At 46.7% G+C, this 10248-nt stretch overlaps 1 protein-coding gene across 1 annotated transcript; it reads left to right on the top strand.

The window, feature by feature from the left end:
- The first annotated feature begins 343 nt into the window (after positions 1-343).
- Positions 344-7939, top strand: LOC142269294 (perilipin-2-like). Its single transcript, XM_075332391.1, has 8 exons — positions 344-441; positions 1774-1864; positions 3589-3664; positions 3755-3837; positions 4271-4523; positions 4986-5170; positions 7139-7273; positions 7348-7939. Exons 1-8 carry the CDS (start codon positions 344-346, stop codon positions 7717-7719), a joined length of 1293 nt encoding a protein of 430 aa, XP_075188506.1. The 3' UTR covers positions 7720-7939.
- Positions 7940-10248: the final 2309 nt, after the last annotated feature.

Below are 10248 nucleotides of genomic sequence, written 5' to 3'. Positions count from 1 at the left end.
TGGGCTGTAGGCGACAATCACCATGTCACAGCCCAGCATGAGAAGGGGGGGGGGGGGGGGGGGGGTGGGGGAGGTTTACTTACCATCCTGCAGCTGTGTGCGAGGTCAGCACCAGGAGAGAGAGGCGTCATGTCAGGTGAGTATATTTTATCGCAGAGCACAGTGTGCATCTGCAGAGCAGTGTGTTTTCCCTGGCTGTGCAGAGATGGAGCTGCTGCTGTCATTGATGTGATTTCTCTGTGCTTCGATAACATGCAGAGACAGGGAAGATGGCAGGGAGGCGTTTGGGTGGAGTGCTGAGTGGGTGTGATAGATGCAGTCCTACAGGCCACTGCAAAGGATCATGGAAGTTGTGGGAACTGAACCCAGGAAGTCAGGAGAGATATTAACCCCATCAGCTGGAGCCAACAATGAGGATGTGCTGCTAGAGAACAATAAAAGGTAATAGTGTTAAAATAACGTGTGGAAAGGAACATAAGATTTCTGAGAAAAAAAGTGTTGTTTACTGGACAACTCCTTTTAGGACCCAAGTCCCAGGCAAGAACTTGGTTAGATATAGTAACCAATTTGTAAACTCCAGAAATCTGGATAGTATGATCAATCTGAAACAATATGCACTGCATACAAAGGTTTCTCATTGAGAAGTAACATGCCTGTTTTAGGATCCAGAACACCCAGAAATTGCCAAGCCTGTTCCACCAGAGGTCACATTCTGGCCCCAGAAGTCCAAGGACTGTGCCTTGGGTAATGATGGACCCGCCATACAGTAACCTAGTCCTATCCTGAGCTGGTATAAAAAAACAAACCCTCTACCACCTGGGGCAGACTGCCTAACTAGGAATGGACTATACTCCATTAGTGTATAATTGTCACTAGTGTAGACATATACACAGCCTTCAATGGTGACCAGGGAACATCTAGAGGAACGAGGGTCTCTTTAAATCCCAGAGTGATTCTTCATTTGAGAGCAGGGAGACCCTAGATTTTCTTGTGAGACCAGTGAGCCTGAGGTAGACTATGGAGCTCTCTGCCACCAGATGAGGTGTCCTCTTGGTTATCACAATTTGATTAATAAATACCAAATGCAGCCTTTCTTTATCTTGCTTGATCAATATGCATCCACCCAACGCATTTCATTAGTTACTCATCAGGGGAGTCTTAAAGAGATGCTCTGCATTCTGTCAGTATCTTTGTTCCTGACAGGGCATAGATTAGGATATTAAAATGCATATTAATCAAGCAATATAAAAGGCTGCATTTGGTATTAATCAAATTGTGATAACAAAGCGGAAGCCTCAGCTTATATATTTATTTTTTTTTGTACCCAGTTTATCATGGTAAGACCTTTACTTTTTCTTTGCCGGGACCATTTAATGTGAAGGGTGGGATCCTGGGCTACTATAAAAAGGTCTGTGGTTCTACAATTGTCCTATTGCGCTAAATCCAATTTTCTCTAGAAGGCGATTCCTTTGTGAAAAATGTGACTTGTTAGCACTGGACTGCTTGGCAGGGAGGGTGGGCTCGGGGGAATCTCCATTCTTATAGCAAGTGATGGCTGAGGGGACCTTTCTTAAAGGTGTTGGCCCTTGCAGGGCTGCAATCAGGGCATTACTACTGTGCCTGGTGTAGGGGGCCCGGACAGGCCCAGGGTAAATACTTATTTTTATTAAGCCCCCGGCAGGATGGGCCCCTCCTTCACCAGGCCCCAGTCACAGTTGCCCGGTGGTGTCACTTCACCTTCTTATGACTATAATCACTATTTGCATGTGACAGGGCGGAGAATGCAAATTGGCCATCTGGTGGAGTGGAGGCAGTCATTGGAGCAGGGCGCCAGCACATCATTGCTGGACCTTGCAGCAGTGTGGTGAGGTCATCACTCTGCGACCTCATTACCCTCCTGCATGTAACGGCGGCAGAGGTGGCTAGGATGCGGCAGCCAGCGGGACAGGTAAGCGCTGTGAGCTGAAGACATTCGCCAGGGTGTGTGAGGTGGCCCGCCCGCTCATCTCAGACCGGGGGGGGGGGCCCACTGCTCTCAGCCTGGGGGTAGGGGCGCTGATCCCAGACAGGTTCAGGTGATCTCAGACTGGGGGGGGCCCTCCCAACCCCCTGCCTTACCTCAGCTAGATGCATGGGAGGGCGCTGAATTGCATCAAGGGCAGGTGAGTATAATGTGACTCATTTATGTGCTGTCTGTATGTGTTGTGTAAGATGTGTCCTGCATAGTGTGCAATATGTAGCTGTGGGTGGACGTATATAGCTTAATCTATGGCTGAGGCTATGGCTGAGTTATTGCAAAAGTAGCAGTGAGGCTAGGAAGTTTGAGTGGTGGAGGCGGAGCTGGGGGTTGAGCCTGGGCAGAGTCCCAAGGGGGCCCGAAAACTTTGCCAGTATGGGACTCCTAGTGGCGGCCCTGGTCCCTTGGTAGCTTGACAAGGCTGAGACCCCTGAGCCTGTAATCCTTTAATCTGGTTAAATTTGCACCATGCTAGGAGCACCTGTCATGCAACTCTCCTGAAGGGACAGGATAAACACTGGAGGTAGGGAGGGGCATTTTAATCTCAAGTTGGTGTGCAGTCATGGAACATGACTGCCTACTGAGTTTTAGGCAGACTGAGCCTTGCGATCAGCTGTGACATCACTCTGGTTAGCTACAGCTGGAGGTTCTCACTGCCTTCCACCTGTGACCACAGGTAACCTGACCTCTGGGACCTCAATTAACTCAAGTGAGATCACTGAAGTCACCTGAGGTAAAGTTAACCAACCAAAGTCTTTTTAGTTTTTATTTCTTCTCACTTACAGATTAGTAATGTGGGAGTGAGGTCTCAGCTGCCTCCTATTACTAATTTGAGTCTTGGTGGCAGCTGTGAGCTGACATCACCCCTGAAACCCCCCCCCCCCCCCCTTAAACTGAAATCTCAGGGCAATCAGCAAGAGCCAGGTAAAGTACCAGCAATCCTGGGCAGCTGTAGGATTTGTAGCCTCAGCGGAGCCCAAAAAGCATGACTCTCCCTAGCCTGAGCATACCAGCCCCTAGATGCTGGGCTCTTGGGTATCAATATTGGAGGGACTGCACATGTGTTTGGATTTTTTTGTTTTTTAAATGCAGTTTTCTGTTTTGAAACACAGGAAAGATAAGCACATGGCTAGGAGTTGTAGCCATAAGCTTTCTGTGCTAGGGGGACCCTATGTTTTTACTGTGCAATAGACCTGGTCAGTAACTGCAAGTGTCAGTCACTAAGTGTGTGTGGGTTTCTGACTGCAACCACAGCAGTGGGCAGGGGAAGCGGTGCATATGTAAATGAAGGTTATGAGTAGCCCCAGAAGTGAATGAGGCCACGGGAGCAGTTACAGCCACACCAGTGACTTGGTTAGTATTGCATACTCATAATTTTTATTTCTATTTTTGAGTCCCAGTCTGCATTTTGTAATCACAGGCTTCATTTTTATTTTTTTTTGGTCACCACACAGATTCAGCATGTGTACATCGCCTAAATTCAAATAGAATATCTTCTCGGCATATTTCCCAGGAGATGCCACACAAATTCCAAATTTGCCTGATTCACTCACCTTTATTCTTCACACTAGAAACATAAACAAGGCCTGTGTATCATGGAAGGGCTGTATCTTGTAACCTACAGTCCATTCTCTCCTAGCATCAGAAGTATGCATAGCACCTTGCCAGTATTTGCCAGAACTCTGCTGGCATCAATATGTAGATGTAACTTTGTTCTTTTCCCCTCTCCCTTCCCAGTTGCTCTGGCAAACAATATTGCCTGCGTTGGACTTGATAAAATTGAAGAAAGGTTGCCTATTCTGTATCAGTCTTCTGAAAAGGTAAGCTACTGAAGTCATGTAGAGCCTTAAAGAAGGTGTCCACTACTTAAACAACCCCCATCTCAGTCCCCTTGTTTGCTCACATAAATAAATGTGCCTATACTCTTCTCCAGGCTCCACATGATGACCCACTTGCCCCATTACCAATCTCCACTGGCGTCCTTCTCCCCACCTTTGGACATTTTTGAGCAGGAAGTCAGCACAGCGCTCACATCCTGCTGAAATGTCCAGTTGGGGAGATACTGGGTGCTTATTGGTCGCGGGTCCCGCATGTCATGTGGGCCCTGGGAATGTGGCTTGACATCTCTGCAACTTCACCAATGGGGTATAGGCTTATTTTTACAGGGGCAGTCTTAGTGGACAACACCCCCCCCCCCCCCCCCCTTAAACTTTACCTACTGTCATATTAGAGGTGTCATCTTGTACATTTTAGGTTGTGGCTAATGCCTCAGAAGCAGTTGTTGGTGCCAGAGATGCTGTTATCCATAGTATCACAGGAGTAGTGGATAAAACCAAGGGAGCTGTTCAGGAGAGTGTGGAGATGTCTAAGGCTGTTGTAAATGGCAGCATTAATACTGTTCTGGGAAGCCGTGTAGTGCAGATCATAAGCGACCGTGTGGACTCTGCACTAACTAGGTCTGAATATCTTCTGGAACAATACCTGCCACAAACAGATGAAGAGCTAGGTAAGCGAAACCTAGCAAGCCAATGGTGACCCAGCCTGGGAAACTTGCCTACCTTTGTGGACAGGGTACGTGAGAGTTGTTGGTTTCAGGCCAAAAAAACTAGCCTGACTAAAGGGTAATTTCCATTTTTATAAATGGGCACAAAGTTTTATTTCTTGTGACCTTTGAAAGGCTGGTCTGTCACTGAATGCCAATTTAACCAACTTCCCAACTAAAATGCCCTAGATTTGGCTAATATCTTACTGCATTTCTGGTGATGTCTAAAATGTGATATCACAGGAGGCTGCCTCAGCTTCATGCAGCTTCTCTCACCATATTAATCTTTTAAAGGGGTGCTTTGGTTTGTCATCCCCCCCCCCCTCCATCTTTGTAATCACAATCTTAATGTTTCTGCATTTTGTTCATCCAGCTAATGTACCCAGCTAAGCTGTTAATATATGGGCATTACAAATTTCTTTATAGCGAAGGACACAGCTGAAACACAAGGCATTGAGATGTCCCAAGATAAGCCTGGCTACTACATGCGCCTGGGATCCCTCTCTACTAAGGCCCGCAAGCGTGCTTATCAACAGGCCCTGACCAGTGTGAAGGATGCCAAATGCAGGAGTCAGGAAGCCATTGCTCAGCTCCAGAACACCATTGACCTGGTTAGTACATGTAATTCAAATGTACTGAGAAATCATCTACATTAAGGCTACGCTCCATTGCTGCTACATGGAATAGAATCATAAAATTTGTGTACTTGGTACTCATATTCATGGTAGCCCATCAGCCACAAGGTGACCTTTTCTGGTACAACCTAGAGCCAATAATCAAATGACTCAGATTAAAGGTCTACAAATGGTTTAATGTACTTGTCCTACAAAAGTACACTTGAATCAACAGATCTTGGCATAAGGGCCAATTGAATGTTTTAACATGATCCTGTGGTATCTCAATTGTGGTGTATCATCCAATCATGGCTATATCTGCCCATTGCAGAGTGTTCCAGTTCATGGTCTGCACAGCTCTCAGCCCTGGGGCAGTGGGAGAGGTGCAAGGTGCCCATAACTGACAACAGCTGGGTCTTGTAGATGCTGCTTTCTGAACATCTAATAACTTCTTACCAGTCTGTCACCTCTCCAGTTCTGAGCTCCTCAATGTCCGTGATAGCCAAGCTCAGGACTGAGGCAGAAACTCTCCTGTGGTCTGTTTAGTCTGTGCACTCAGTGACTTGTGCTTCTCCCACCCAGTACTCTACATTAAAAGACCGCCACTACAGAATATTGCAACAGCGCACTTTAAAAGGTTTCAGTGCAGGTTTATTATCAAATTGCAGAATTTAACGTTCCAAGATGAAACAAGTTAAATGTTTACTGTGGGCATCCCTCCCCTTTTTTAAATGGGATTCAGCATTCATTGAAACCTTTGACTAAGCATTGCTATCAGCCCAATGTAGAGAAGTCTTAACAAAAACCCTCTCCACCAGTGCTTCTGTATTCTGTACAAGGGGTGATTCATAAAAGGATGGTGCAAATATTAAAGGCCTCTACTCTTGCATCTTTTGAATTGCCCCACTTATACACACAGCAGCTTGTATCTATTCACACTTGCCTTTCTCTGCTAAAAGGTGCCGTGTGGTTTGTTTTTACTTGTAATTTGACACTTCTTGAGTTTAACAAATTGATTCTTATCTGGAAAACTTTGCAGATTAGAGATCTTGCACTATAATGTAACCAAAAACCAGTCCTAAATTTTCAATGTATAGGTTAGCTTTCATATGAAGAATGCTGTCTGGCTGAATCTTGCAGATCAGCTTAAGAGATTGCAGTTGTTCCTAAGGAGATCCCCTCTGTAATGGGAAATTCCTCACTGAATATGGTTTTGTTTTTAACACTATGAATTTTGATAATGGTTCAGGGCGTCCTTGCTTGCCGGTCAGTGATGAGGGCAATCTGACCTGTTGTCCAGAGCTCCAGGCTCCGGGAGGCCTGTGGTCAGATTGCCCTCATCACACGCTGCATGCTGGGCAGGGAACAGGACAGATCCTGTAGCGCCACACAGTGTAAGAGCGGAACGCAGGAATCTCTCCTCTGTACCCTGCCCGACACTTTTCTATGACACGCACGCGCCCTGATATCATCAGTACGGCGTGCGGGTGTCAGTTGAAAAGTTCCCGCCCGGCATGAGAAGAAGCTGAAGCGGCGGGGCCTGTACGGAGAGAAGCAGCGGCTCCTAGGAGTACAGCATCGGCGCAGCCTGGGCATGTGAAAGAGAAGCTGCTCAGCGGGGGACTTGTACAGAGGTGCCTGAGGAGGGGACAAAAAGAGGTGAGTGGTTATTAGTAACCTGTGAAGACAATGGGGGGAAGGGGGGGTAACTGACAATTATTTGGGGTGTAGGATATGAGAATGTAGTTTTACAGGTGTGGTATATGGGGGGGGGCAGGTGTAGTGTAGTTTTATAGGGGTGTAGTATAATACAGGTGAGTGCTATTGATTTCTGAAATTTGACAAACACTTGCCTGACAAGCATAATAATCTTGGTTCTGGCTCTGATATTGAGGATATTTCAGGGTACCTGAATAAGCCAAATGTAGTGCATATAATCTCACCTGCTTATATACAACTTTTCAGATTGAATATGCAAGAAAGAACATGAATAATGCAAATCAGAAGATCCATGATGCTCAGGAGAACATATACAACAAGTGGGTGGAGTGGACAAAAGGCTCCAGAGAAGATGCTGGTGGAGAAACTGAGGGTGCAGAGGTAATGACACTCCCTTGAGTCTTATGCTAGGCATCATCTGTGTACTGGAAACATAACATTTCTTCTCCTTTCAGCAGATTGAATCTCGCACACTGGCTATTGCCCGGCATCTTGCTAATCACCTGCAAAGCACATGTCTGTCTCTGGTCTCCAGTGTCCAAGGTCTTCAGCAAAACCTTCAGAACAAGGCTCAAAGTATTAGTGCCATGGCTGCAGATATCTATCAAAACTTCCACTCTGCCTCTTCCTTCAGAGACATGTCTGACAGCCTCTTAACCGCCACTAAGGACAAGATTACACAAATAAAGGATGGTATGGATGAGATGATAACCTACTTTATAAATAACACTCCACTAAATTGGCTGGTAGGTCACTTCACTCCAGAACTGGCTGGTAGCCAAGATAAGGAGGAAGAAATTGATGATGGAGGCTCAGACAAAAAGTAAAACCCACCTGAACTGTCAAACATCACTGACTTGTCATTTGTTTTCCATCTCCTTGCTTTCCCCTTAATCAGAGGGCCAGTATCTGGCAACAGACCATGGAAGATGTGAAGGGGGTTGGCGGTCATTGACCCTTGTCTTGGTCTTTATTTTTGTCTTCACAAATCCAGCTTAACTGTAACCAGTATCACTAATGTATAACCCCCAGTATGTAACTGTTTTAATGCACTTTTGTATGTTAATAAAATACTGCATTGACTTGTCTGTCAGATGTGTATAAACTTCACAACCATAGTTGATGGGTAAAATCTGTGGTCTGAAGGCAAGCTTTAAACTTCCAGATTACTCCATGGAATCTTTAGAATTCACCTCTTTTGAAGGGAGGAGCTAGAGGCACACTGACAATGCAAGTTCTTCTAAGACCCCACTGGCAGTGCTTCATAGAACTTCACAATCACCAGCTACAATTTCTGTAATGGGAGAATCTGAAAGCTGGCTCTAATGCAGGGACCATTTGTTGCAGTTACAGCCATCACTTACTATAGATGGAGCGGTGACTGAAGCAGTGCTGTTTCCACCCCTATGCCTGACATTATTCCCCCTCAGGAGTGGTTTTTTTAGTTTGTTTTCTCGCAGCAGCACTGCTCTCAATATGGGGGCAGATCCAGAACCATAATAAAGGGAATCTGTCTGCATACATGTTAATCTCAGATGTAGCAAAAAACAGCTGAGGACCTGAATCCAACAATATAGCACTTTAATTACTGGTTGCAATCATATACTAGGATGGGGCTACATTACTCCATAACAGTGCATCATGACCCCTCCCTACTATCCACCTCTAAAACCTAGGTATGCCTTACAGTCCAGTATTGCCCTTCCAGTCCAGTATTGCCCTTCCAGTCCAGTATTGCCCTTCCAGTCCAGTATTGCCCTTCCAGTCCAGTATTGCCCTTCCAGTCCAGTATTGCCCTTCCAGTCCAGTATTGCCCTTCCAGTCCAGTATTGCCCTTCCAGTCCAGTATTGCCCTTCCAGTCCAGTATTGCCCTTCCAGTCCAGTATTGCCCTTCCAGTCCAGTATTGCCCTTCCAGTCCAGTATTGCCCTTCCAGTCCAGTATTGCCCTTCCAGTCCAGTATTGCCCTTCCAGTCCAGTATTGCCCTTCCAGTCCAGTATTGCCCTTCCAGTCCAGTATTGCCCTTCCAGTCCAGTATTGCCCTTCCAGTCCAGTATTGCCCTTCCAGTCCAGTATTGCCCTTCCAGTCCAGTATTGCCCTTCCAGTCCAGTATTGCCCTTCCAGTCCAGTATTGCCCTTCCAGTCCAGTATTGCCCTTCCAGTCCAGTATTGCCCTTCCAGTCCAGTATTGCCCTTCCAGTCCAGTATTGCCCTTCCAGTCCAGTATTGCCCTTCCAGTCCAGTATTGCCCTTCCAGTCCAGTATTGCCCTTCCAGTCCAGTATTGCCCTTCCAGTCCAGTATTGCCCTTCCAGTCCAGTATTGCCCTTCCAGTCCAGTATTGCCCTTCCAGTCCAGTATTGCCCTTCCAGTCCAGTATTGCCCTTCCAGTCCAGTATTGCCCTTCCAGTCCAGTATTGCCCTTCCAGTCCAGTATTGCCCTTCCAGTCCAGTATTGCCCTTCCAGTCCAGTATTGCCCTTCCAGTCCAGTATTGCCCTTCCAGTCCAGTATTGCCCTTCCAGTCCAGTATTGCCCTTCCAGTCCAGTATTGCCCTTCCAGTCCAGTATTGCCCTTCCAGTCCAGTATTGCCCTTCCAGTCCAGTATTGCCCTTCCAGTCCAGTATTGCCCTTCCAGTCCAGTATTGCCCTTCCAGTCCAGTATTGCCCTTCCAGTCCAGTATTGCCCTTCCAGTCCAGTATTGCCCTTCCAGTCCAGTATTGCCCTTCCAGTCCAGTATTGCCCTTCCAGTCCAGTATTGCCCTTCCAGTCCAGTATTGCCCTTCCAGTCCAGTATTGCCCTTCCAGTCCAGTATTGCCCTTCCAGTCCAGTATTGCCCTTCCAGTCCAGTATTGCCCTTCCAGTCCAGTATTGCCCTTCCAGTCCAGTATTGCCCTTCCAGTCCAGTATTGCCCTTCCAGTCCAGTATTGCCCTTCCAGTCCAGTATTGCCCTTCCAGTCCAGTATTGCCCTTCCCTGTGTTCTCTTCATTATGCCAAAGGTTTAGAAAGACATGGACCAGACATCCAGTCATATTTAGTCTATTGCTGCTAGGCCAAAATCTCTGCACATGAACATGAGTTTCTTATCAGACTGTATGAAACCCAGTGCTACATCAGTGAACCCCCTGGGTGGGTCCCTAAACTGGAGCTTGTGGAAAGAGTAGTCCAGCTACTTTCATGGGTTTTGGGTCTGTATGGTGGCCCTCATTGCATTAATTGTCTGTACGGTGGTGTGGCCTGGAACCTTGAGGACCTCGCCTTGCAGCATAGGTGTTGAGGTGCATTATTGCTGCAGTGATTGGTGCAGTGAGAAATCCTTTACTTCTATGCCATTGGAACTCCAAATTAATA

This window comes from Anomaloglossus baeobatrachus, unplaced genomic scaffold (assembly GCF_048569485.1).
Source record: "Anomaloglossus baeobatrachus isolate aAnoBae1 unplaced genomic scaffold, aAnoBae1.hap1 Scaffold_3171, whole genome shotgun sequence".
Classification (NCBI taxonomy): Eukaryota; Metazoa; Chordata; class Amphibia; order Anura; family Aromobatidae; genus Anomaloglossus; species Anomaloglossus baeobatrachus.
This window is presented reverse-complemented; position numbering and strand designations above follow the sequence as displayed.